Source organism: Balaenoptera musculus, chromosome 20, assembly GCF_009873245.2.
Source record: "Balaenoptera musculus isolate JJ_BM4_2016_0621 chromosome 20, mBalMus1.pri.v3, whole genome shotgun sequence".
Lineage (NCBI taxonomy): Eukaryota > Metazoa > Chordata > Mammalia > Artiodactyla > Balaenopteridae > Balaenoptera > Balaenoptera musculus.
Window position 1 is genome coordinate 38,717,025 of NC_045804.1, and position 27,803 is coordinate 38,744,827.

At 45.4% G+C, this 27,803-nt stretch overlaps 3 protein-coding genes across 3 annotated transcripts; all 3 read left to right on the forward strand.

The window, feature by feature from the left end:
* Positions 1–668: 668 nt before the first annotated feature.
* Positions 669–4,382, forward strand: LOC118886934 (C-C motif chemokine 15-like). Its single transcript, XM_036837331.1, has 4 exons — positions 669–822; positions 2,848–2,895; positions 3,392–3,503; positions 3,912–4,382. The coding sequence occupies exons 1-4, from the start codon at positions 765–767 to the stop codon at positions 4,105–4,107; spliced, it is 414 nt and encodes a 137-aa protein (XP_036693226.1). The 5' UTR covers positions 669–764; the 3' UTR covers positions 4,108–4,382.
* A 12,354-nt stretch (positions 4,383–16,736) lies between these two features.
* Positions 16,737–20,252, forward strand: LOC118886109 (C-C motif chemokine 14-like). The gene is made up of 3 exons (XM_036835311.1): positions 16,737–16,920; positions 19,487–19,601; positions 20,036–20,252. Exons 1-3 carry the CDS (start codon positions 16,836–16,838, stop codon positions 20,136–20,138), a joined length of 303 nt encoding a protein of 100 aa, XP_036691206.1. The 5' UTR covers positions 16,737–16,835; the 3' UTR covers positions 20,139–20,252.
* Positions 20,253–22,465: 2,213 nt separating this feature from the next.
* On the forward strand, positions 22,466–26,322 carry CCL16 (C-C motif chemokine ligand 16). The gene is made up of 3 exons (XM_036835310.1): positions 22,466–22,647; positions 24,936–25,056; positions 25,485–26,322. The coding sequence occupies exons 1-3, from the start codon at positions 22,512–22,514 to the stop codon at positions 25,594–25,596; spliced, it is 369 nt and encodes a 122-aa protein (XP_036691205.1). The 5' UTR covers positions 22,466–22,511; the 3' UTR covers positions 25,597–26,322.
* Positions 26,323–27,803: the final 1,481 nt, after the last annotated feature.

The window sequence follows — 27,803 nt, forward strand, 5'->3', positions numbered from 1 at the left end:
ATCAGAGCACATAGGGGCTTGTAGGCTATTAGGAGGATTGGGCTTTACACTGGGGAGATTAAAAAGCCATCGGCGGCGTTTAAACAGGATTGACTTGATCTGATTTATATTTTAACAGGATCACTCTGGCTGCAAAGTTGAGAATGAAGTGAAACAGGGCAAGGGCAGAGGAAGGAAACAAATTAGGAGGTTTTGCAAGAATCCTGGTGAGAGATAAGGTTGGCTCAGACAAGATGGAGAGGGTAGATGTGGTGAAAAATAATAAGATTCTGGACACATTTTTGAAAGTAGACCCAATCGTATTTATTAATGGATTGGATGTGGGGGTGAAACAAAGAGAGGAGTCACATGACCAGGTTCACACATTAGAGCGTCCTCTCTGGTCACCCCTGATAACAGGCTGTTCATGCCCTTGAATGGGGTTAACTCCCGAGGAAAAAGTTCTGATTAAAGTATTCAGTGAACCTCCTAGAGGAAGTATCCTTCATAAACTAGTCCCTCCCTTTGCCTGTATCCATTGGGCAGTTGGGAAAGCCTCAAGTCATCCTTGCCCTCTACTTCCTGTTGCCTTCCCAGCCTCGTTCCCCTTTTTTAGAAATAGTGTGTTGTCTGTTATTCAGCCAAAGAACAGCATTCTGACCTCTGCCCTGTGACTTCCTGGTCCCCCTCTTCTTATAAATACAAGGGCAGAGCTGGGGTCTGGGGAAGTCAGAGAGCAGAGAGCCCAGGAGATCTCAGGCTGGTACTGGCTGTGCACGGGGAAGATGAAGACCTCAATAGCTGCCCTCTCCTGCCTCATCCTTGCTGCCCAGGCTGCAGTTGGTGAGTTCAGTGAGCCTTCTCACAGGTGGGCAGATTGATGGTAACGTGCAGTCCAGGGAGGAGACACAGAGGGACACCTTTGTCCCAATAGGGATGTGATACTTGGTTAAAAGCAGCAGCAGTAGGTATGGACTTCTCCCTGCAGCCTTCGATCCCTGGGGAAGACTGTATACGGGTGACTGGTCCCACCTGGGGAAACAATTCTCTCCCTTTCATGGCCAGAATTATCTGACACTTTCTCTTAGCTGATATAGGACCATATGGGCTAGATCAAGAGAATTGTAGTAAAATTGTAAATGTGTAGAAAGAGGTATAGAATTCTATGATGTTAGAGCTATTATATACCCTCTGGTGTAAAACTATCATTTCAGGGAGGAAATTGGACAAGCCTGGCAAGTGACTCACCCAAGTCTACTTAATCATATTTATTTATCTAACAAATAAATATCTAGTACTTCCTATGTGAAAGCAGGCACTGTTCTAAGCGTCTTATAGATATTAATACATTGGATCCTCCTAACAATGCTGTGGGGTAGACTATCAGCAAATTATATGGTTTTGCTTATTATTATTATTATTCTCATTTTACAAATGAGAAAGCTGAGGCATAGAAACCCTAGATAACTTGCTCAAGATCACACAGCCGTAAGTGGTGGCGTTAGGATACAAGCTAGTTAACAAGCTGTTATGGAAAGACATGTCATTTAAGACTTTTGCAAGCCCCCCACACATCATATCAAGCATGTTGAAGTGTGTGCACATGCCTCATTTAATATAATTCATATGTAACTATATAAGAAATGAGCTAAAAGTTTAGTTGTGTTTGCCTAATTAGCATAGTACAGGTCTACAACCCCTTATCAAAATCTCTGGGGCTAGATGTATTTTGGAATGCAGAATTTTTCAGGTTTTAAAAAGATAATAAAATATGACCCAGCAATTCCTTTTCTTGATATACCCAAAAAACTGAAAGCAGATACATGAAGAGACACCTGTACAACCATGCTAACAGCAGCATGAATTTTAATCGCCAAAAGGGGGAAGCAACCCAAGTGTCCATTGACAAACAAATGGATTGAAAAACAGGGTATATACATACAATGGAATATTATTCAGCCTGAAAAAATAAGGAAATTCTGATACATGCTACAACATGGATGAATATTGAAGACATAATGATAAGTGAGATAAGCCAGTCACAAAAGGACAAATAGTATAATTCCACTCATATGAGGTACTTCAAGTAGTTAAATTCAGAGACAGAAAGTAGAATGGCAGTGGCCCAGGGGATGGGGTAGGGGGAAATGGGGAGTTATTGTTTAATGGGTACAGAGTTTCAGTTTTGCAAGATGAAAAAAGTTCCATGGATGGATTGTGATGAGTTGCACAATACGTGAATGTACTTAATGTTACTGACCTGTACACTTAGAGATGATTAAAATTGTATACTTTATATTATGTACATTTTATCACATTCTGAAAATATATATTTTTAAAAAGGTAACACATACCTGGACATTACTTAACATCCCTGACAGAGTCTGAGAGACACATTAACCAAACACAGTAATATTTCTGCAGCAAACACATTTACTCCTATGTTAAAGGAGTAAATAAAGCCTGTAGATAGCCTCACTTCACTTTGGGTGACATTGTGCCACCAAATCATTTAATGAAAAATTTGTCTGCTTCCAGAGTCCTGTGAATTCCAAAAATGTGTAGAAAGCTTTGTGGACTGTATCACATTATGTAGCTAATCAACTGATTTATTTGTGTTGGATTTGCAATTTGCTTTTTGTATTCAAGTCAATAGAATGTTTTCATGTCTCAAACGTTTTCAAAAGTTCCCTGAGAAGTCTCAGGGCCTTGATAGAGAAAATGGGCCTGGAGGCAGGTCTGGTCCAGTGGTCCAGCATCCTTGCCTCCCTACCAGGGGATGGGGTTGAGGAATGAGATAGATGGAGATGTTGAAACAACTGCTACCCAGTAATTTTTCTTCCCTCCTCTACTGTTTCTCTCAAATAGAACACCTGATGCCGAACCTGAAGAGTGAACACTCAATAGCTCAAGGAGGTAAAATTTTGTTACGGTATATATTTAAAAACAGCCAGCAGGTACAGATCTGCTCAATGGCTTCAGTCTACCTCGTTTACAGGGCCTGGGGGGAGAGGAGGGTCCTGTGGGTGGTGAACATCTCCAAGGAAGTTCAGGATGGGCCATGGGTCCATAGATGGCCTCTTCTGTAGATGACTTCTATTCCACCTGGCTGTGGCTCATCTGGGGGAGGGGGGAGGGGTGCTCTCTGGTGCCCCCTGCAGGCCTCAGACCCTTCCTCTTCTGGGAGGAATGGTCCTGCTCTGTTGTGGCCCTGCCTGGATGCCCTCAGACACACAGCTCAACCCTGGGGAGAGTGAAGCCAGGAGACACCAGCAAGTGCCGGCAGACAAGGAAAACATCCCTTTCGAGTCCTGCACCTTCTTACCCTTCCCAGTGCTCAGGAGCAAAGGGGGAAAGGATCTAGTTTTCCTCAGACTCAGTCCTTAAGAAGTGACCCTTTCTCTTGCTGTAGGCTTTCACCGTCCCACTGACTGCTGCATGTCTTACACCTCACGAAATATCCGATGTGCATTCATGAAAGATTATGTAGAAACGACCAGTGCGTGTTCCCGGCCTGCCATCATGTAAGTGCCAAGCTCACTGGCCATGTCTGGGGGTGTTGGGGGAGGCACCTGATGGATGGATGTCCAGAAAAGTCCCACCTTCTGGATCCTGCCAGGTCAGCTGAGGCTTATGTCCTCATTAGGATCCTGCAGGGCATCAGGTATGAGATGTTCCCGGGGAAGAGGGAAGCTAGGGAAGGAAGGAGAGAGCAGGAGCGAGGCTGCCCAAGGAAACTCCATGAGTCACTAAGGGAGTCTCGGAGGCTGAGGGAGGGTCTCAGAGAGGGGCCACTCTGAGCTCCTGCAGCAGAGCAAGGAAAGAAGAGGCTGGGCCGAGTGGGGAATCTGAGGGGCAGGGAGGATGGGCCTCCCCATCCCCATTTGCTGAACCCTCCTCTGTTTGTAATCTTTCCCTCCTTTGCTTCCCAGCTTCATCACCAAGAGGGAGCAGCGTGTCTGTGCTAACCCCAGAGATGAGCGAGTTCAGAAATGCGTGTTGGACCTGAAGCTAAGATCAGCACTCAAGGACCCGAGAACGCTATTTCTTGAGAAGGGATACTTGGAGTCGGCCCCCTCACCTCCATCTCTCTTTCCCCGACTACCTCCTAGGTGGGCCCTGGCCTGAATTATTTTTTAAAAAGCAACAATTACTGTTCTGTTCTGTTCTGGTTACAAAAGCAGTGCATTAATAGAGAGTATCCAATTTAACTTTACTCTAACTTTAAGAGGAAAAAGAATCTGTCGGAATTGCTGAACTTTGGATTTGTGTTTTTGTCAAAACAAGACATCATAGTATAATTTTTTAAAAGCTAAAAACATGACATTCAAATATAGATTGAATGTGTGTCAAAGATGTATTTAACCCATTAATGAAGGAACAGTTAAACTGATTCAAAGATCTTCTGAGGAACAGAGGTTTATATAGTTATTGGGGATGGCATTCTGAAATGTTAAGTTAGAGAAAAAGAAATTAATATCCTATAGGGCAGGGGTCCCCAACTCCTGGGCTGTGGACCAGTACCAGTCCGCAGCCTGTTAGGAACCTGGTTGCACAGCAGGAGGCAAGTGGCGGGTGAGCGAGAGAGCGAAGCTTCTGCCGCTCCCCATCGCTCCCCAGTGCTCGCATTGCCACCTGAACCATCTCCCCCGCACCCCATCTGTAGAAAAACTGTCTTCCACAAAACCGGTCCATGGTGCCAAAAAGGTTGGGGACCGCTGCTATAGGGCAATAGATCTGTAACTTTGGAGATTATCTTTTCTACTAGACAAAAATCCCTTGCATCTGTGCTTGGTAAAAAGCTACAAGTTACAAGACATAAAGAAGGAACCACAATAAGATGTGTAGGGGGGCAGACTTATGATATAGTCAAGTCCCATACTCCCTGGTAGGTGACCCACAGACTGGAGAATAATTCCATTGCAGAGGTTCTCCCACAAGAGTGAGAGGTCTGAGCCCCACATCAGGCGTCCCAGCCCAGGGGTCCTGAACCAGGAAGACAAGCCCCCAGAGCATTTGGCTTTGAAGGCCAGCAGGGCTTAATTTTGGCAGTCCCAGAGAACTGGGGGAAATAGAGACTTTACTCTTTAAGGGCACACACAAAATCTCACAGGCCTTGGGACGCAGAGCAAAAGCAAACATTTGATAGGAGACTGGGTCAGACCTACCTGCTGATCTTGGGGAGTCTCCCAGAGAGGCAGGAGGCAACTGAAGCTCACCCTGGAGACATAGACACTGGCAGCAGCTATCCTTGGGAGCTCCTTCTACCACGTGGACACTGGTGCTGGGGGGCACCACTGTGGAATCTTCCCTCTAGCTTATTGCTCCAGGATCCAGCCCTGCCCTGGCCCAACAGCTTGTAGGCACCGCTGCTGGCACACCTCAGGTCAAGCAAGTCACTGGGTGGGAATACAGCCTCATCAGCAGCAGACAGGCTGCCTTAAGACCCCCTGAGCCTACAGCCACCTCTGGACATGGCCTCACCCACCAGAGTTCCAGAACCCAGCTCCACTCACCAGTGGGCAGGAACCAGCCCCAGAATCCTCAGGGCCCCAGCTCTGCGCTACAGGAAGCCTGCTTTAGCCTCTGGACAAGCCTCACCCACCAGGGGGCAGACACCACATGCAAGAAAACCACAATCCCACAGCCTACAAAACCAGCCTGCCCACCAGCAGGCCAGATCCTACCTTGGGACCAGCTGGGCCTCAATCTTGCCCACTAGCAGGCCAATACAAGCTTTGGGACAACCCGGACATCATCATAGCCACTTGTATCAGGAACAGCTCACCCCCACCACCAGTGATCTGACACCAGCTCTGGGACCCCTGAGCCCTGCAACCAGACTCCAGGATCCGGCTCTGCCTGCCAGTAGTCTGGCACTAACTCCAAGACCTGGCTTCGCCCACCAGTAGGCAGATAACACCCTGGAGTCTTCTAGATTCTGACTCTGCCCACCAGTGAGCCAGCACTAGCCCTGGGGCTCCCTGGAGTTCTGCAGTCAGCAGCCCTGTGACCAGGCCCTACTAACCAGCAGCCAACAGCTCCATACAAGGCAGAACCTGGCAAACAAACAGACCAGGGCCAACCAAGCCTATCAGACACCCACATAGCCCACCACAACAGAAGGAACCACACAGCCCTCATAGGGGGAACCCCTAGAGCATACAGCTTGGATGATGAGAGGGGCATGTACTGCTGGGATGCACAGGACATCTCCTGCGGAAGGCCACTTCTCCAAGGTTAAGAAATATAACTCGTACATAAAATACATAAAAATACAAACAGCAACTTAGGCAAAATGAGGTGACAGAGGAAGATGCACCAGACAAAGCAACAAGATTAAACCTCAGAAGAAGAACTAAGTGAAGTGGAGATAGGCAATCTACCCAAGAAACAGTTCAGGGTAGCGACTGTAAAGATGACCAAAGAACTTAGGAGAAGAATGAATGCACAGAGCAAGAAGTGAGAAGTCTTTCACAAAGAGTTAGAAAATATAAAGTAAACCCAAAAAGAGATGAAGAATACAACAACGGAAATGAAAAACACACTAGAAGGAGTCAACAGTAGACTAAATGATACAGAGGAATGGATCAGCCAGCTGGAAGAGAGTAGTGGAAATAACTGATGCCAAACAGAAAAAAAGAAAAAAGAATTAGAGAAATGAGGACAGTTTAAGAGAACTCTGGGACAATATCAAACACACAAATATTCACATTACAGGGGTCCCAGAAGAAGAAAAGCAAGAGAAAGGGGCTGAGAACATATTTGAAGACATAATAGCTGAAAATGTCCCTAACCTGGGAAAGGAAACAAATACCCAAGTCCAGGAAGCACAGAGAGTCCCACACAGGATTAACCAAAGAGGAACACACCAAGACACATTGTATCAATAATTAAAATTTAAAGATAAAGAGAGAATATTAAAAGCAGCAAAGGGAGACTTCTCTGGCAGTCCAGGGGTTAAGACTCCACTCTTCCACTGCAGAGGGAGCAGATTTGATCCCTGGTCAGGAAACTAAGATCCCACATGCTGCATGGTGTGGCCAAAAAAAAAAAAAAAAAAAAAGAGAGAGAGAGAGAGAGTGCATTGGAATAGTCAAGGGTGGAATTTCAACCAGGATGTTCAGGGAGAAATAAATTGACACCTGAAAATTACAAAAACAAAATAAACATCATGAAAATAAACTTTAAAAATATATTTAAAAAAATAAAGACAACAAAGGAAAAGCAAAAAATGACATACAAGGGAACTCCCATAAGGCTATTCGCTGACTTTTCAGCAGACACTCTACAGGCCAGAAGGGAGTGACACAATATATTCAAAGTAATGAAAGGGAAATACTTACAAAAAAGAATACTCTACCCAGAAAGACTCTCGTTCAGATTTGACGGAAAGACCAGTACGTTTACAGACAAGCAAAAACTAAAAGAGTTCAGCACCACCAAACCACCTTTACAAGAAATGTTAAAGGGACATCTCCAAGTGAAAAAGAAAAGGCCGCAATTAGAAACATGAAAATTATGAAAGGAAATAGTTCATCATTAAATGCAAATATATAGTAAAGAATCAACCATGTACAAAACTAGTAGGAAGGTTAAAAGACAAAACTAGTAAAATCATCTGTATCCACAATTAGCAGTTAACGGATAAACAAAACAGTTAGATGTAAAATATGATATCAAAATCAGTAATCATGGGGGTGGAGAGTACAAATGCAGGGTTGTTAAAATGCATTTGAAATGAGAGATCAGCAACTTAAAACAATCATGTATACATATATACATTGCTATATAAAAACCTCATAGTAACCACAAACCAAAAATCTATAATAAGTATACACACACACAAATGAAAAAGGAATCCAAACATAACAATAAAGATAGTCATCAAATCACAAGGAAAGAGAACAAAACCAGAAGAAAGGAACAAAAAAGACCAACAAAACAACTCCAAAACAATTAACAAAATGGAAATAAGAAGATACATATCAATAATTACTTTAAATGTAAATGGACTAAATGCTCCAATCAAAACACATAGAGTGGCCCAATAGACACAAAAACAAGATCCATACATATGCTGCCTACAAGAGACCCACTTCAGATCTAACGACACACACGGACTGAAAGTGAGGGTATGGGAAAAGGTATTCCACACAAATGGAAATCAAAAGAAAGCCAGGGTAGCAATACTTATATCATACAAAATAGACTTTAAAATAAAGACTCTTACAAGAGACAAAGAAGGACATTATCCAATGATCAAGGGATTAATTCAAGAAGAAGATATAAACAATCGTAAAAATATATGCACCCAATATAGGAGCACCTAAATAGATAAAGCAAATATTAATGGACATAAAGGGAGAAATTGACAGTAACACAATAATAGTAGGAAACTTTAACATCCCAATTATATGAACAGAGAGACCCTCCAAACAGAAAATCAACAAGGAAACACTGGCCATAAATGACACATTAGACCTAATAGATATATAGATAGATAGATAGATATAGATATAGGTATAGAACATTCCATCCAATTGCAGCAGAACACATTCTTTTCAAGTGCACACAGAACATTCTCCAGGATAGATCACATGCTAGGCCACAAAATAAGCCTTGGTAAATTTAAGAAAACTGAAATCATATCAACCATCTTTTCCAACCACAATGCTATGAGACTAGAAATCAACTACAAGAAAAAAGCCCCAAAAAACACAAAACACGGAGACCAAAAAACATGCTACTAAACAGTCAATGGATTACTGAAGAAATCAAAAGAGGAAATCAAAAAATACCTAGAGACAAATGAAAATGAAAACACGACGGTCTAGAACCTATGAGACACAGCAAAAGCAGTTCTAAGAGGGAAGTTTATAGCAATACAAGCTTACCTTAGGAAACAAGAAAAAATATCACATAAACAACCTAACCTTACAATTAAAGAAAATAAAAAAGAAGAACAAACAAAGGTAGTAGAAAGAAAGAAATCATAATGATCACAGCAGAAATAAGTGAAATAGAGACTAAAAAAATAGAAAAGATTAATGAAACAAAGAGCTAGTTCTTTGAAAAGATTTTTTAAAATGATAAACCTTTAGCCAGATTCTTCAAGATAAAAAGGGAGAGGGCCCAAATCAATAAAATCAGAAATTAAAAAGGAGAAGTTACAACTGAAACTACAGAAATACAAAGGATCATAAGAGACTACTATGAAAAAGTGTATGCCGATAAAATGGACAACCTAGAAAAAATGGACAAATTCTTAGGAACGTACAAACTCCTAAGACTGAATTGAAGAAATAGAAAATATGAACAGACAAATTATCAGTAATGAAGTTGAATCAGTAATTTTTAAACTCCCAACAAACAAAAGTCCAAGACCAGGTGAATTCTACCAAACATTTAGAGAAGAGTTAACATCTCTCCATCTCAAACTATTCCAAAAAGTTGCAGAGGGAGGAACACTCCCAAACTCATTCTATGAGGCCAGCATTACCCTGATACCAAAACCAAAGGTATCACAAAGAAAGAAAATTACAGGCCAATATCACTGATGAACATAGATGCAAAAATCGTCAACAAAATCCTAGCAAACCAAAATCAACAATACCCACTCCTGGGTATATATCCGAAAAAATTAAAACACTAGTTTGAAAAGATACTTGCATCCTAATGTTCCACAGCATTATTTACAATTGCCAAGATATGAAATCAGCCTAAGTGTCCATCAACAGATGAATGGATTATGAAGATGTCATATAGAGACTTCCCTGGTGGTCCAGTGGTCAGGACTCTGTGCTCCAAATGTGGGGGTCTTGAGTTCGATCCCTGGTCGGGAAACTAGATCCCACAGGCCACAACTAAAAAAAAAAGCCCACATGCCACAACTAAAAGATCCCACATGCTGCAACTAAGGAGCCTGCATGCTGCAACTAAAAAAGATCCCACATGCCACAGTGAGGATCCCATGTGCTGCAACTGAGACCTGGCACAGCCAAATAAATAAATAAATATTTTTTTAAAAAGATGTGGTATATATATATACAAAGGAATACTATTCAGCCTTAGAAGAAGAATGAAATTTTGACATTTGCAACAACATGGGTGAACTTGGAGGGTATTATGCTAAGTGAAATAAGTCAGAGAGAGAAAGACAAATACTGTGATATCACTTATATGTGGAATATAAAAAATACAACAAACTTGTGAATATAAGAAAAAAAAATAAACTCACAGATGGAGAGAACAAATTAGTGGTTACCAGTGGGGTGAATGAAGCGAGGAGGGGCAATATAGGCATAGAGGTTTAACAGGTACAAACTATTATGCATAAAATAATCTACAAGGGGACTTCCATGGCAGTCCAGTGGTTAAGACTCCGTGTTCCCAAGGCAGGGGGCACGAGTTCAATCCCTGTTCGGGGAACTAAGATCCCACATGCCAAACAGTGCAGCCTAAAAAATTAAAAATAAAAATAAAATTAAAATAAGCTGCAAGGATACATTGTACAACACAGGGAATATAGCCAATGTCTTAAAACAACCATAAATGGAGTATAACCTTTAAAAATTGTGAATCACTACATTGTACTCCTATAGCTTATATAATGTTGTACATCAACTATACTACAATCAACAAAAATCTCAAAAAAATATTAAAAAACCCACAGATTCGTAGTTCGTCTCATCTTATCCTCCCTACTAAAATAGCTAACCTTTGACTACAGTTTAGAACATTTTCTTTTACTCCATCATTTGGGAGATGATTGGGGGGGTGGTCAGGGGTAAAGCACAGATGCATACAATTTAAATAAGCATTACAGGTGATTCGTATGCCCGTGGTCCTAGAACCTCACTTAGAGATACCATTTTAGGAGGTATGGGTAAGCAGGTTGGAAGGCTAGCTGGTGGACCAGTGAAGGGGAAGAGTGCCTTAGTGTATTTTACTCCTTCAGGGATACCTTTCTTTTTTCCCAGCATAAGTGGAAACCCCTAGTTCCCTAGTGGTAAATGCAGATTCTAATTATTATTATTATTATTATTATTATTATTATTATTATTATTATTATTATTATTACTTCACTTGCCACTGGCTGTGGCGAGTGAAAAGGAAGGAGGGGTGCGACCAGTCGGGCTTTCAGAGGTTGTCAGAGAGCTTCATTTCTAAGGGGCAGAGAGAGGTGGGGCTTCTTGTCTTTGACCAGAAGTTATCCAGGTCACAGCCCAATTCTCTCTCTGGCCCATAGTCTCCTCTGGAAGACTCCCACAGCAGATACCCTTCTTTATTATTTTTTTTAATTTTTATTGGGGTATAATTGATTAACAATGTTGTGTTAGTTTCAGGTGTACAGCAAAGTGAATCTGTTATACATATACACATATCCACTCTTTTTTAGATTCTTTTCCCACATAGACCTTTACAGAGGATATCCTTCTTTAGTTAGAGAACCGTGCTTGCAGCTTTATCCTGGGGGCAAACACCTGACTGTCCTAAAGTGGGGACTGGCAAGGTCCTAGCTTGTTCTTTGGACCCAAGCTTCTTCTCCTAATACCCCCCGACTCCGATTTTTGGGTTACCCAGGGTCCTGTTGGAAAAATATTTTCTCAATGATCTTCTCCATCACCTATGTGAGGATACAAGTTTTTCAGCCGCCTTGTGTTTTGCCATCGAGTTGACAAATGTCCTTTATATAAAACAGAAATTTCTCACCTTATGGTCAGCTTTCTGTCATCTTTTCTGATTCTCTGCTACTACTATGAATTTATTTTTAATAAATTTTTTATTTTAATACTTATTCTGTCATTTCAGTGGGATTGGGGGAGGTAAAAGAAGCAAACACAGATGCTCAGGGTTCTGGCCTGTATTTTGACCCAATTATGATCTTTCCTGTTGCTCTCATTACTTGTGGTGGCAACAGCAGCTTTTGGCTTCTCCGTTGAGATTTTGTTTCAGAGGCTTGAAGATCTCAAAGAGTTACCGGATTTAAAAATGCTAGGCCTAAGGGCAATGTGTGTGGTTTCTTTGGTCGAGTTGTTAGCTCAGTAGAATGAATGGCGAGCACAGACCACCTGAGCAGTGTGGATAGCAGAGGGCCAGGTATCTCCTGATCGAGGCTTTGGGTCATGACACTAGCAGCTGGAAAGAAATGAGGGGTGGAAACTGAGAATTTCCTTTCTGAACAAGCATCTGGTCAATCACAACAGTTCTCTGAGCTCTTTGAGGAGAAAATGGCATGTTATGTTAGGTCAGTTATGTAATACTCTCTTTTCAGAGTTCCTCAAAAAAAAAATGTTCTCTTTCGCTTCCTTGATTTCTGTGGTGCTTCTGCCAGAAATGTTCCTCCTCTCAACCTTCTCAGAAAAACTCAACCCATCCTGCATGGTTCAATTTAGATGCCACCATAAAACCTTCCCCTATTATCCCAGCCAGAGCAGCTCTCTCCCTTTCTCTGGAATCCTGAAACAGATATTTATCGTCACTCAAACAGATAATGATTGAGTGACTACTTTATGTTATACATTATGGTAGGCATTAGGAAAACCAACCATGAGACCAAAACAAACTACATTCCTGCCCTTCAAGTATATTTCAGTGTATAAGAGGAGAATATGATACAGTGACTTTCATAAAGTTAGAATATTTATTCAGAAATTGGTTCTGAACTCCTATTATATGTCAAGTACTCTTTTAGGCACTGGGGAAATGTATGGTGAAAAGGACAAAATCACTGTCTTGCATGAGCTTGCAGTGTTATTCAACTGTCATTAACCCCCTTTGTCCAATGACTTATTCAATGACTTATTCAATGACTTTAATAAAATTCCATCAACAAAGTAAAAAAAAAAAAAAAAAAAGACTATTTCAGGGTATAGAGAAGACTGAAAATAAGACTAAGATATGATATCTGTGTGCAAAAATCATATCTAACTCATCACTAAATCTCTAAATTATTATGCAACACTGGATTACAATGATGAGTTTTTTTGTACTGGGGGCAACCAGCCTGGGACTCTGGCCTACCCCGCCCCAGTCAGGAGGCCCAAAGGCTGAAGAGACCAGTACAGTAAAGTACACCAGTTAGGAAGCTGTGCTATAGTTCAGGGCTTCTGAAATTTTGCATGCATAAGAATCACCTGGAGGGCTCGTTAAAACACAGAAATTCTGATTCAGTGGGACTAGGTGGGGCAAAGAATCAGCATTTCCACCAAGTTCCCAGGTAATACTGATGCTGCAGGAGTGGAAGTTTGAAGAGGAACTCTCACTCTCAACTCTGTAACTTCAGCATTGCTGGCAACTTTTTTTTTTTTAATTTATTTATTTATTATATTTTAGTTTTGGCTGTGTTGGGTCTTCATTTCTGTGCGAGGGCTTTCTCCAGTTGCGGAGAGCGGGGGCCACTCTTCATCACCGTACACGGGCCTCTCAGTGTCACGGCCTCTCCTGTTGCGGAGCACAGGCTCCAGACGCGCAGGCTCAGTAGTTGTGGCTCACGGGCCTAGTTGCTCCGCGGCATGTGGGATCTTCCCAGACCAGGGCTCGAACCCGTGTCCCCTGCATTGGCAGGCAGATTCTTAACCACTGCGCCACCAGGGAAGCCCCTGCAACTTTTATATAAAGCACATATTTCTTTAGTAACCAAAAAATAATTTCAAAGAATTGAAAAAAAAAATGAATCTTCATTGTCTTTTCAAGGACAAACAACAAAATGGGCCGGCTTTTGACTTGTGTTAATTCTTGATTTTTTTCATGATGAAGCTTATCAAAGCTACTTAATTATAAAAGAAATATACAATTGGGAAAAGTTTAAATATGGCTAAATAAGTCTGACAACCAATTTTGAATTTTTAAAAGTAAAAATCTTAGAAGTGCAAAATAGCTAGAAAAATATGTGCTTTAAAGTTGTAAAACAAAAATCCATATTTTTACTATTTCACTTTTAGAACCACAGACAAGATTTTTAAAGTAAAGAAAAAAAAGATTTTAAAAGTAATATAGCTCATTCCCTTTTCTCTTGGTGTGAGCCAGTGCTTGGACAGAGGGCATGACCCACTTGGTTGAGGCCAGTGGGGCTGGAAGACTTCTCACACACAGGCAATGAAGCAAAGAAGTAAACATATTAAGGGTCCCACCCACCCTTTCCATATTATTCAATTTTTTAAAATCAGTGCATATGTGTTGCTTTGAAAAACATTTTTAACATTTTTTTAAATAATTTTATTTATTTATTTTTGGCTGCATTGGGTCTGCATTGCTGAGCACGGGCTTTCTCTAGTTGTGGCGAGCGGGGGCTACTCTTCATAGCAGTGCGTGGGCTTCTCATTGCGGTGGCTTCTCTTGTTGTGGAGCACGGGTTCTAGACACATAGGCTTCAGTAGCTGTGGCATGTGGGCTCAGTAGTTGTGGCGCACGGGCTTAGTTGCTCCACGGCATGTGGGATCTTCACGGACCAGGGCTTGAACCCATGTCCCCTGCATTGGCAAGCAGAGTCTTAACCACTGCACCACCAGGGAAATCCGATTTTTTAACATTTTTTAAACAGGCACTGCATACTCACCAGTGGGCAACAGAACCTTTAAGGTCTCTGATTATGTTGCCACTGAAGTCCATTCACCCCATTGTTTTGCAATTTTCATTTACTTTTTTGAGTCCCTCTTCAAGCTATGAGTCCTCTGAGGTCAGGGTCACCTCCAAGCCTAGCCCATGATATTATGGCAAAGAAGTGATGTGGTCACTAAACGCATTCTCTCTTCTCCCTGGGCACACAGATGATCTATATTTTACTTACCTTTGTCATTAAGTTGGAGCCAGGTGACTTCATTTTGGCCATGGAGTGTAAGTGAAAGTAACTTATACTATTTCCAGAACTGGGTCATAAAAATCTCCCCATCCCTCTCTGCATCTCCCCTTTTGTAGTAAACTTGGAGGCCTCTTGTGGAAAATGGCGGCATTCTAAGATAGAAGAAGACTTGGTCCTTGAATGGGTGCATGAAACAGCTTTCTCCATCACACTCACCCTCATCCCACTTCTGGCCCACACTGGACTGTGGCATGAGCAAGAAATAAACCTTCATTTAATGAATCCCCTGAGATTTAGGGGTTGTTCATTATAGCAGTGAGCGTAACCAGACTAATGTGGGTAGGAATTCAATAACTGCTTGAAAAATAAAGGACTTTCCTGTAAAGATCCTAGCCACAACTTGGCACCCAGGCTAGTCTCCACAAAAACAAAGAAGTAATCATTCTTTCTTCCCAACTCATATTCTTCCCAGAAACATCTCGTTTCCTTAGATTGTTCCTAACGACAATCGTTATCACTTGACTTGAGGAGTTTAAATAGTGTTATTATTGATAACAAATACAGAACATTTCAAATAAATTACTGTCTTGGCACCTAAGCATGAGAATTTGGCTGTTTCCTGTGAGATATACATACTTGGACCAGCTCAATTCACCCTTCTTCTAAAACATATACTTACAGATCACTTGCTATCTGCTAGGCCTGCCCTGCCCTGATGAGTGGAGGAGAGAAGATGGAAACAGCCTTCTAACCACAACAGCAAGAAGAATAGGGCAAGTTCCCCCAGGAAGGGCACGGTCAAGGCCACTGGACGGAGAGTGTGAAGAGGTGGGTCTGTTCTGCATCCAAATCATTTCGTGAACATGAGCAAGTCTCTGGCCCTTCCCAAGCTCCAATTCCTCCTCAGTAAATAGCCTGTTTAGACAAATCTAAGGATGACGCAAGCTGCACCTTCACAGAAAGCACATCAGTCACATGATGCATGGACATGGCCTCAGAACCATTTCCAACACTGAGCGCCAGCCCAGCACTAATCAATGAAACCTGCTAGCCATCCCTGAATGAAGCATTTTCTAGGTTCCCATCAAGCTTTTCTGTAATGAAAGTCAGAAACTGGGAGAAGGTCCCAAAGGGATCCACTCCCTGAACTCAGAAAGGTCTCAGAATAAAGGTTTTCTAGAGAAGCCAAGCCAGGCAGGACAGTTTTAGAGACAGCTCATTGGGGGCTCCCGTGTTTCTTCTCCACAGCAGAGTGATTAAGGACACAGACTTGGGAGCCAGACTGCCTGAGTTTGAAGCCCGATTCCACTTATCAACTGTCAAATCTCGGGGGAGTAATGGATGCTTTTTGTGCCTCAGTTTCCTCAACTACTGATAAAAGGCTTAAAAGGGCTAATATTCATGAAGCGTTTGGGACAGCAGCTATTGTGTATAGCAACCCTTAAAGTATAATGCTTGTTAAATAAATGATCTGCTGAGCACCATGACACTTCTTCACCCCAGGGGACAGTGAAAGGACGGGGATGAGGTAGGGAGCCAACGGTTCTGCTGAAGAGCTTAAGTGAGGATTTCTTAGACCTGATGTGGGGACTCCAGACCTCATCCTGTTACCCCAGATCCCCTCCAATCTCCAGCCCCCATACGGCCTTGTTCTGAGGCCAGGAACCGGAATTGGGCACAGGACACATCCCAGCCTTTGAGATCTTTCACTAAATCTGAGACAGTCTCCTCTACCCCCTGTGCTCATGGTCGTCCTACGACTAAAGAAGAGCTTATATCAAAGGGTTAAATGTATTCGCACTGGGGATGGAGGTCAATTTCCTCCCTGAAATCTCGGCTCTCTGTGCTTCCTTCACTCCACCCTCAACAAATGTGCAGGATATGAAATTGCTGAGGAATCTACTGCTTCCTACTTCCCTTTGAAATCTTAGTTCCCTTATTTTAAAAAAATATTTTGCCTCAATGAACATTTCTCAAAACTTCCTCAGCCCAGGAGCCTCCGAAGCCCCTACCAAGCCAGCTCTCCTCCTGCAGCCACTCCCTTCACAGGAGGATGAAGGTCTCCACGGCAGCCATCTCCCTCCTCCTCCTCGTCATCATTACCGTCGCCCTGGGGTCCAAGACTGAATCTTATTCAGGTGAGTGCAATACCTTCCAACCTGGTTCTTGTGGAGAAACAAGCACGAGTAGGGTTGCCGGGGATACAGGGAGAAAGGGGCTCTAGAAGGAGGTCTGGTGTCCTCTTTTTTGTGTTATTGAAGTATAGTTGCTGTACAATGTTATATAACTTACAGGTGTATGATAGAGTGATTCACAATGTTTAAAGGTTATACTCCATTTATAGTTGTAAAATATTGACTGTATTCCCCATGTTGTGCAATATATCCTTGTAGCTTGTCTTATACCTAATAGTTTGTACCTCTTAACCCCCTACCTCTACCTTTCCCCTCCCCACTGGTAACCACTAGTTTGTTCTCTGTATCTGTGAGTCTGCTTCTTTTTTGTTATATTTACTAGTTTGTTATATTTTTTAGATTCCACATATAAGAAATATCCTACAGTTATTTGTCTTTCTCTGTCTGACTTATTTCACTTAGCGTAATGCCCTCCAAGTCCATCCATGTTGCTGCAAATGTCAAATTTTCATTCTTTTTTATGGCTGAGTAGTATTCCATTGTATGTATATAAGGTCTGGTGTCTTCTTAAACTGGTTTCATCCTCACCCTGCCCGGGATGAGTCCCCTTCCTGTCAATGCCATGCAGTGAGGCCAGGCTATCTCTTCACTCCCTCGATTCACCTCTCTTCGCCATTAAGCAAAAGACTGGCCCCTCCCATTTGGGGTCATTATCCCCAGGGAGACTGGGGAACGGTATTTGGAGCCTCTCGAAGCCACTATGTCCATTTACCTCCTGGGATTTGGACCCAGGCTGCTTCCAGGGTCCGCCCTACCCCACGAGTGCAGCATCACTTAGTTATGTGGTAGGAGGAAATGCGACAGTAGGGGGCGTCCCCAGGCCACCTTTTCTCAGCTTATTTCTCAGGATGAGCTGCCTTTACAGACAGCCAAAACTATTCCTCACTCTGCAATTTTACTTTATTTCCTTTTCAGAAACTGAAGGGAAACATAGAACGTTGTTGAAATAAAACTAGACTAAAGTTGACGGAATCTGGACAGTTTGATTTGCCTCTCTGAGAATTCACTCAGACAGCTCAGAGGAATGCAGTGGCAGTGGTTCCTGGGGACCAGCGGGCCCCTTATTTCCCTCTTTGGGGAGTGAGGATGCTGCTGGCAATGGTGCTGGATGAGAGGACCAGCCCTTCCCTTTCCACCCAAGCACCCGGTCACCGTCGGTGACCCCGAGGTCATCGCTGTGCACACCCACATTTCTGTCCAGGTTGGTCACGTAACATGCACAGCCCCAATCACTGCACCCGATAACTGCAGGGCCCTTGACCTGAAACGCCCTTCCTGCTACCCCCATAATTCAATCTTGGTGTGACTTTGCTGTCACCCCCTTGCACCTCCTGTAAGAGCCATGAAATTTCAGAATGAAAAAATAACTGAAAAATAGTGATTTTTTTAAAAAGTGTTTTAGGTCAGGAAACTTTCTCTTCAAGCAAAATCTTACACAGGAGGCCCAAAATGTAAAACAGACAAAAAGGCTGATGGGGTCTTATACCCAAGACTGAACTCCCAAGTGCATCAGTGCCTCCAGGAAACTTCATGTAAAACCACCAATCCAGTTAACCACCTCTTCACAGATGAGGAGACTGAGGAGGGAACGAGGGGTGATGGGTGCAAAGCTGCAGATCTGGGTGTCCTGGCTCCCGGGCCATTGTCCTTGGGGCTTGGTATGGGCATCCTGCCCTCTTTGCAGTGCACGGGCAGGATGGGGACACTGGGAGGGGCAGGGTCTGCATTCCCAAGTGGCATGCATCCCAATCCCTGTTGGGATTTCTTCCCATATCCCTCCTTTTTGGAGCATCTCTGCCAGCTGCCCCCAGGGATGGCCTGTGCTCGCTGAGATCTGGGCTTTGCTGCTCTTGCATCCGGAGTTCAAAGTCATCAGACAGTCCTTCTGGGGTGGGGATGGGGGTGGAGAATGGAAAGCAGAGTGATCACTAATGAAGGAGGAGGGAAAGGGGAGCCCCGGGAAGAGTCTGAAAGGGAGACCAGAGGACTGAGTTTTTTCTACAGCCCTCTCTTGGAATTCTGGGGGCTGTCCCCTCCTTCCTTCCCTCTTCCACCGGCTCGGGGGCAGAGGCAGCCAGCAGCTGTCACCTTTAACAAGTGTCCTGACCTGGGGCTTCCCTGGGGGCGCAGTGGTTGAGAGTCCGCCTGCCAACGCAGGGGACACGGGTTCGAGCCCTGGTCCGGGAAGATCCCACGTGCCGCAGAGCAACTAAGCCCGTGCGCCACAACTACTGAGCCTGCGCTCTAGAGCCTGTGAGCCACAACTACTGAGCCCATGTGCCACAACTACTGAAGCCCACGCGCCTAGAGCCCGTGCTCCGCAACAAGAGAAGCCCCCGCTCACCGCAACTAGAGAAAGCCCGCGTGCAGCTTTCTCTAGTTTCTCTTTCTTCGCGTTGCGAAGACCCAACGCAGCCAAAAATAAACAAATAAAATAAATAAATTTACGGAAAAAAAAACAAACAAACAAGTGCCCTGATCTCAGCTTCCCTCCATGCTTTCTCCTCAGGAGGACCTTACCACCCCACCGAGTGCTGCTTCAAATACGTGATCCGGCCAGTCAGGCGACAGTGGATTTCAGGCTATTATGAGACCAGCAGCCAGTGCTCCAAGCCTGGAATTGTGTAGGTGGCACCCATACACCACACTGGGGGAGGGGGAGCCAGCAGGGCCCGTGTAGGGGAGAGGGGGGCAAGGAGAACACAGAATGGGGGCTCCCCAGGGTACTTCTCAGGTATGTCCACGCAGGGAGAGGCAGCCGGGAGGCAACCTGGGGGCTTCTGGGCTGTCTGGGGCCCGCTGGGGCCAGGAGGAAGCTGGTGCCATGGATGCGGAGGTGTGGGGGAGGGGAAGGGGAGGCAAGGGGCACTTCCTGGGTGGGGACACTGAGGGGCTGAAGGGCATGCCTCAGAAAGGACGCTGGCCCTGGGCTACCTCTCCCTAAGGAAGGAGAACCAGTCTGGGTTGGATGAGGAATTCGTGAGGAAGGGAGGATGGGCTCTTGCTTCCTGGCTGCCGGACCCTTTTTTTGTCATCCTTCTCCCCTCTTGTTTCACAGCTTCATCACCAGAAAGGGCCATCACATCTGTGCCAACCCCAGCGATGATTGGGTCCAGGACTATATCAAGGCGCTGGAGGAGATCGGAGTGACCCGGAAGTAGTGGAGAAGGACACAGCTCAGAATTTAAAGAGACGGGGCTGAACCCTACTCCCAACTCAGCCCCAGACACATCCTGGGAGCTGCCCTGCCTTGAATTAAAGAGCATCGTGCCCTTCCCTGCCCTCGTTCATTTCTACTAAACTGCCCGTTGGCAGTAGACTTGAGGACACTGGTGAGCCCAGCTCAGGGTGGCACCCTCAGCCTCAAGCTTCACTCTGCAAAAGTCTGGCCAGAGCCTGGTGCCAAAAAATGGGTCAGGCCTGTGATGGAGGTAGAGGAAAACTGAGCAGAAAATGAGGAAGACAGTGTAAAAGCTACCTTTACACAATAATAACCACAATAACAGATACCATTTTTGTAGCGCCTTCTATATTCTAAGCACTCTGCTAAGCAGTTTATGTGCATTATCTTATTTAAGCTTCACAAGTGTAAAGCTAAGAATTATCACCTGATTTTGCAGGTAAATCTTCATAAAGGCCTCTCTATAGCAAACTCCATAGTCTTTTCCTGGGCTGGTCTCAAGGCCTCTGTTCCCTGCTGACTGGGATAGGAATGACTCATGGACATATTTTATCCAATTCTTCCCCATCCACTTACATACATCAGGTTGCACTCTACTGTTTTACTCAGTTTTGCGTCCTGCACAAGGCATAGCAAAAAGCCCACACCAGGTGCTCAGGAAATGGATAGATGGATGGATGGATGGATGGATGGTGGATGCATAGACAGATGGGTAGATGGATGGATGGGTGGGTGGATAGATGGATGGGTGGATGGATGGATGGATGGGTGGGTGGATAGATGGGTAGATGGATGGATGGATGAATGGATGGATGAATGGATGGTGGATGGATGGGTGGATGGATGGGTAGATGGATGGATGCGTGGATAGATGGAATGATTCAGGAGTCAAGAGGAAGCTTATGCTCCAGGAATAACACTCAGCTGCCCCCAAAGGGGGAGATGCCCCCATCTTCCAGGTTCAAGAAGGAGCTCTGCATACAAAGAGGAAGAGCACATCCAGTGTAGGCACTATGACCACCCTTCCTGGCCTCCAGCTCTCCACAGACAAGGGCCAAGAGGGTGCCTGCACAGTAAAGGTATAGCAGACTTCCTCAGACCCTCTCTCCTCCATAAACAGAGGTCAGTGGGGTATCTCAATACGTACCCTCCCTAGCTTCATAAAAAGCCACAGCTTCACCACCACTGACTGCCTTGAACACACCAGGACTAATTGCATTGTATGTTTTTTTTCCTGTTTATAAGCAGTCATGCCAAACAGCAAGCCCCACAGGGATCTTCGTAGTCCTTGTTTTTCCCCTGCCTCCCTCTACTCCCATCTCCTGAAACACCCCCTCACGTCTCTAAAACTCACAGGTCATCAGAGGCAAAATCCCCTCTATCTTTCATTTCTTCTCTGAACGCTGCCTTCAGCCTGGAGCAGGGTTCTGAGGCCGTCTGAAGAGCTAAGATGCTGAGGGGCAGGTCCAGGCTTAGCCAAGGTGGGGGTGGGCCGCAGCTGGAGTGCCGGACCCAGAAGCAGGTTGTCAGGTTCATGATGTTGGGATGCCCTCTGCTGGCCACGATTGGCCATGGTGGCAGATTGGATTAATCCACACTGAGGGCACCCAGAAGGGATCAGCCAATTAGCCGTAAAACTGGTTCCGGGTCCAAGGTCCAAAGAGATAAATGAGAACATTGACAAATAAGCCAAACATTTCAGCAACAAACAGGGACCCAAGGATCAGGCACTTTGGGGGCTGGGGGGGTATTAGTAGCATAATCTGTGACAAGAAAGGGTGTGAGCTCAATCATGTGTCCTTGGTGCGGAGGGAGGTGGACACCCATCCTTTTCCGAGGGCACTAACCCTACCCTTGCCTTGGTCTGTGCTCTCTCTAATCCTGCTTTCTGTTTGCCCTCCCAAAGACTGATCACCTGGGGAAATAGTCGGTTCAACCCTCCTCCCTCCTCTTTCCCCAACATAGAGATGGGGGCAGGGAACATGGTGAAACCACACGGATCTGGTTTTCAGGACTGCCTATCTGCCTCCTACCCATGTGACCTTGGACAATTTATTTAACCTCTCTAAGCCTCAGTGGCTTCATCTGCAAAATGGGAGTGAAAATCTCTACTCCCCGTTGGGAGGATTAGGTGAAATAGGGCATGCGAGGTGCTGACACACAGCACGTTCTCCACACTTTCCCTTTCTCTCTTTTTTCCTTCACGCGGCTCCAAACCTTACCGAATTCAACTCTGCTCCAGACCCCGCCCTCCACCGCCCTCCCTTTCAGCAAACACCGAGGGAGGTCCGTTGTCTCTCCTCCTCCACCCGCTGAAGTGGTCAGAGTCCAGAGAGCTGAGGGCCCAGCGTGGATGACCAGAAAGGAGACTGTCTCCGTTCAGCCTCCGAAGCCTAACTGCCCCACTGAGAGGATGAAAGTCTCCGTGGCTGCCCTCTCTCTCCTCATCCTCATCCTCACCATTACTTCTGCTGTTCACAGCCAGCCAAGTGAGTGCACCTGTCCTCGTAGGGCGGCAGTGAGAAAAGCGAACGGGGCAGCAGGCAGCGAGGTGGCGCTAGGAGTACTGTCATCAGCCCTGGGACCTCTCCCCTCCTGCACACAGAGCTGCTGTCTTCAAACTCTTCCCTTTGTAAGTAGAGCTGAGCTGTGGTCCAGATCCTTCTGGGGTTGGGCAGTTTCAGGAAGCTGGGTCAGGGTTACATCAGGAATCCCAAAGACAGACAGCAGGAATGATCATTTAGGAGGATTAGCCAAGGAAGAAGCAGAAGAGATAATAATAAATGTATGCGATGAGGAGGAAGGCAAGGCAAGTGGATGAAAAAAGCCATAGATCCTCTGGGAGGGCAGGATGAAGGGAATCAGGGATGAGTGATGTTTGGGGCTAAGCCTGGGAATGGGGAGTCTGAACCTAGACACCCCTTGCTGGCAGGGTCTGTTGTAGTTTGCTGGGACTATCACGGCAGCCAAAAGAAGTCCTGGTGGGATGCCCACGTGTACCATTTGCAGATTTCTGGGCCCCTATCTCCATCCCCCAGCCTAGAGCTAAATAAAGTCTGTAGAAAAGAGAAAAGGGGTTGAAGGAAGTTGAGAGGTTTTGGAACTATGGGATGCTTGGGACCTATGGAGAATCGGGTTTGTTTTGCCCACTCCCTACCCCTGCGTCTACCATCATTTATGAGGGTTGGTGACAGGGAAGGGACCAAGACACTCAGGCCTTCTACATACCCGCCTCCAACTGCCCTAGCCCTTCCCTTGTCCCTAAGGCTGCCCTTGGCATATAGTCTGGCCGGATTCTGCCTGTGTAAACACTCAGGGGAGCGAGGGTCACACACACCATGTAATCTGCCCACACGCTCTCAGGGTGCCCCTGGTCTTTGTAAACGTTGCCTTGAGAACCAGGGTCACTGTGGGTAGAGGTGCCTCTGGTGGGTGGGAGGGGGCAACAGTGCCCTTCGGGAAGGTCAAGCAGGAAGAGAAAATGGCCCACCCAAAGCATGGATCAGCCAAATGGTTCTCTCAAGAAGTCTCAGGCTTTGCCACCAGCTGGAAGCAAGGGTCAGGGATTTGCACTCTGCAGGTTTGGGGGCCGGGTGAGGTGATATCCCCAACTGACGAGCAATCAGGGGAGCCCAAGGGAGACACAATGATAACCTAGCCGAGTCTCGTATCCTGCGAGCATCAAAGAGAGGGGGAAAGAGCCATTTCCAGGCCAGAAGAGTGGCCATTACAACCATTAGCTCTTAATTACAGCAAGCGGTGAGTCTTTCTGTGCCAGACTCTGAGTTAAGGGCTTTACAAGCATTCTCTCAACTAATCCTCACCACGATCCTAGGACGTAATTTTTTACCCTCGTTTAACGGGTAAAGACACCCAGAGAGATTAAGAAATTTGCCCATGATTCAAGCCACTTAGTCGAGACTCCAACCCAAGCTGTCTGACTCTGAAGCCTAAATATAAGCCTTTTCCTCCTGCCCTGACTTCTCCTGCTCATCTCTCCATCTCAACCTCCTCCCTGACCTCAGCCTCTCTGGTGCTTCTAGCACAGAATCCAGTCTCCCTATCACAGCTCAGAAGAGGTGTGGCCCTCCTCTCCCTCTTCAATATCCTTTCTTCCTACGTCTTCCTTCCCACCCTGCATTGCAGCCTCCTGGAACTGTTCCGTGCCCCCCAGACACACTGGGCTTCCCCCACCTCAGGCCTCCATACATTTCTTTTTTCCAGATCCCACAACCCCTCTGTCTGCCTAAATCCTACTCATCCTTCAGGAATCAACTCAGGCACGACCTGCTGTGGGACTTCTTCCTCAACCACCCAGGCAGGGTTAGGTACCCCTCATTCTGTTCCCATAGCATCTTGTGTCAAATTCTACTCTATCCCAGACCACGTTCTATTGTACCGTTTATCTTTTCACTTCCCCTTTTTACCCAGACTTGTCTGTAAGGTACACAAGAGTAGTGACTGTGTCTTCCTCATGTTCTGAACCCCATAGAGCCTGGCATGTAATAGGAGCTCAATATGTGTTTGCCAAGTCAAGTTCATCAGCAAATGTGATTACCCCAGTCCTCTGTACTTGGTGACACTCAGTCCAGAGGCTGAAGGTTCTACAGAAGGTTCATCTTTTTCACTTTCTCTATTATCCATCAAGCTACCATCAGTCCCTGCTGATAGATGGCTTTGCCATCAGAAAAACGGAATGCAAGAGATGGGACATGGAGGTGGGCAGCCATGGGCTCCCTCTACCTCCTTGGCTCAGCTTTCAATGTCATTCCCTCAGAAATTCCTGAGTCGGTGAACCCTCCACCCACCTGCTGCCTGAAGTATCATGAGAAAGTATTGCCAAGAAAAATGGTGGTGAGATACAGAAAGGCCCTCAACTGTTACCTGCCGGCAATCATGTAAGCACCGCTCTGCAGACATTTCTATGGAGAGGGAAGGGGAGCCCAAGGCTGGAGTGGGGTGCACAGAACCAAGTCTCCATGCTAGAACAGGGGAACAGTGGTTAAGGGTCTGGGCTTTGACTCTCACGGGACAGGCCTGGGTTTCGTCCTTGATTTTTGCCACTTACAGTTGTGTGGCCCAAGATAGGGTGGCCATAATGAAACCCAAGCCTGAGGGTCTAGGCTGAGTGGGGAAGGGGCTGAATGAAGAGATGATGAGGTCTAGAGGCCAGAGAGGGAGGCCTTCTGAGGGGACCCAGATGGGGGAGGCCTAGGGAGGTGCTACAGGGCATGAGGCAAGCCCGCTGTGAGCTAGAAATGGGGGAGTGTGGACTGGACCCCCAACATACTTTATGACCCATGACAGTCTAACTCTGCCCCCACAGATTCATCACCAGAAGGAAACGAGAGATCTGTACCAACCCCAATGACGAATGGGTCCAAGAATACATCAAGGATCCCAGACTACCTTTGCATCCTTCCAGGAAGTTGGTCTAGGTTAACATTATTCGATCTGAGAAAGGTCAACCCCAGATCCTCAACTCCCCATGGCGGTCAAGCCTCAGCGGGAGCCCAAGTTTGGGGGAAAAAAGGTGTAACCCTGTGAAAATGCAGACAGCCTTGTGGTCTGAATGACAGAGTTACATTCAGAGAAGCAGGCCAGTGATCCCACAACGTAATTTAAAGTGTTTCAAATATATTCTCAATCTCTGGAGGAAATGTCAAAGTTAAGGGAGGAGAGCAGGGATACATTCTTAATGCACAGAAAAGCATCTTTCACATCCCCTCCTTGCTCTGCTTTCAGATCCTCACATCACTCCAGCCGTTCCAAATGATCAGACCACCTCTGGCCTCTCACTTATTGAGACCCAGAGGACTCTAGACTTTTCCTGTCTACCCTTATCCCTTTTCTAGATCTCTTTTTTCTTCTATTACCTTTTCTTTTAAAACATAACTTTTTTCTTAGCAGGCCAGGGTGGCTATATTCAAATACTAGTGATTTTTGTCACTGTTGCAGAGGTTTTGCTGGATCCCCTGATATTGGGTCTTCCCCCAGGTGACGTGTGTACAGACAGTGCCAAAACAGAAAAGGAGGTGTGAATCCCTAGCTCCCACTCTAAGCTTTGCATGGCAAGGGAAGGGCATTAGACCAGGCTGGGGATAAAAATCTTGATCTAAAACGCAACCATTCAATAAATAAAATTTCCTTTATTGACAACTTGATTTCTAATTTCCTGCCTGCTTTCTGCTAGGGTGGCAGAAACTTAATCACAGTTTTTTCAGGGGCTTCTCCACATTCCCCTGAGAAATTTGTCAATTTGGGGGACTGGAAAGTTTACATGGTACCAAGACCAGACATATATACTCAATCTCCCCTTCTCCCTACCCCTCTGTCCCCAGCTCAACAACAGGGAGTGGACTCAGACAAAATCCAACATTCCCCCAAAATGGTGTTATGCAGGCAAAGCAAAATCAGGCAACTAAAGCTATTTAATTAGAGAAACAAATAAATTTGCTGAAGTGATCATTCTGAGGACTGGCCATCCAATGACTTGGATTCTGATAAACTGACCCATGCCTGCCCCCAGTGGCCCGTAGTGGTACTGCATCATCCTGCCTCCCTGCCTCCCCACCACAACTGAAGCTAATCTATCCAGATGGCCACCTGACTCCAGATGGCCAGTGAGACTCTCTCTTAGAAAAATGAAATTTGGACCAGAGAAACGAGTACTGGTTGCTGTTCGAGCATCGTCCCAAGGGAAGTTCATTGTCCCTGTGAACTCATCCACTGAAGCCCCTGGAGCTGCCCTACTTCCTGTCCCCACTCCAGGCTTGGAGGTTTGGTTAATCTCAGTTCCATGAGATGCCCCAGCATTCTTCCCACTATTCCTGTTTTGTTTTAATTCCTAAAGGGCCATGGTGGCATTTAGCACCTCTGGAATAACTTTTTGTTGGTTTAGGTCAGTTCTGGTTTGTGTGTGTTAAAACATACACAACATTTTTACCATGTTTAAGTGTACAATTCAGTGGCACTAAGTACTTTCACACTGCTGTGCAACCATCACCACTAGCCATCTCCAGAACGTTTTCATCATCCCAAGCTCAAACTCTGTACCAGTAAACAATAACTTCCCACTCCTCCCTTCCCACAGCCCTTAGGAACCACTATTCTACTTTCCGTCTCTACGAACTTCACTCCTCTAGGTACCTCATATAAGTGGGATCATACAGTATTTGACGTTTTGTGACTGGTTTATTTCACTTAGCGTAATGTTTTCCAAATTTATCCATGTTGTCAGGATTTCATTCCTTTCTAGGCCTGAATAATATTTCATTGTATGTATCTACCCTGTTTTGTTCATTCATTAATCTGTCCACGGGTATCTGAGTACCCCCTTTTCTTTACATGAGCCAGAGTTAGCAGGTCTTGGGTTCTGTTACTTGTGCCAAAATCACTTTAACTTGTGCAGTGGCCTGTCAATCACCACGCTGACCAGGCAGGGGCTCGGGGCAGGTAAGGGACCAAGGCTCTGACGTTCCCCTTGTTGCCCCACAGGGGTCAGTGCTACCTGCTCTAATCCCTCCCAGGCTGTGAGCTCCTGCTCCTGGACCCAGGGATTTCTCTCCACCCTCCCTGCGATCAAAGCTGAGAGCTTACAGCTGACTGTGACCAAACATCCTCCAGGAGCTCACATCCCAGGGAT

Coding starts and splice junctions, on each gene's coding strand:
- LOC118886934 (XM_036837331.1), top strand. CDS start 765: ATGAAGACCTCAATAGCTGCCCTCTCCTGCCTCATCCTTGCTGCCCAG. Junction 2,896..3,391: donor ACACTCAATAGCTCAAGGAG/GTAAAATTTTGT, acceptor CTCTTGCTGTAG/GCTTTCACCGTCCCACTGAC. Junction 3,504..3,911: donor TGTTCCCGGCCTGCCATCAT/GTAAGTGCCAAG, acceptor TTTGCTTCCCAG/CTTCATCACCAAGAGGGAGC.
- LOC118886109 (XM_036835311.1), top strand. CDS start 16,836: ATGAAGGTCTCCACGGCAGCCATCTCCCTCCTCCTCCTCGTCATCATT. Junction 16,921..19,486: donor CAAGACTGAATCTTATTCAG/GTGAGTGCAATA, acceptor CTTTCTCCTCAG/GAGGACCTTACCACCCCACC. Junction 19,602..20,035: donor TGCTCCAAGCCTGGAATTGT/GTAGGTGGCACC, acceptor CTTGTTTCACAG/CTTCATCACCAGAAAGGGCC.
- CCL16 (XM_036835310.1), top strand. CDS start 22,512: ATGACCAGAAAGGAGACTGTCTCCGTTCAGCCTCCGAAGCCTAACTGC. Junction 22,648..24,935: donor TGCTGTTCACAGCCAGCCAA/GTGAGTGCACCT, acceptor TCATTCCCTCAG/AAATTCCTGAGTCGGTGAAC. Junction 25,057..25,484: donor TGTTACCTGCCGGCAATCAT/GTAAGCACCGCT, acceptor CTGCCCCCACAG/ATTCATCACCAGAAGGAAAC.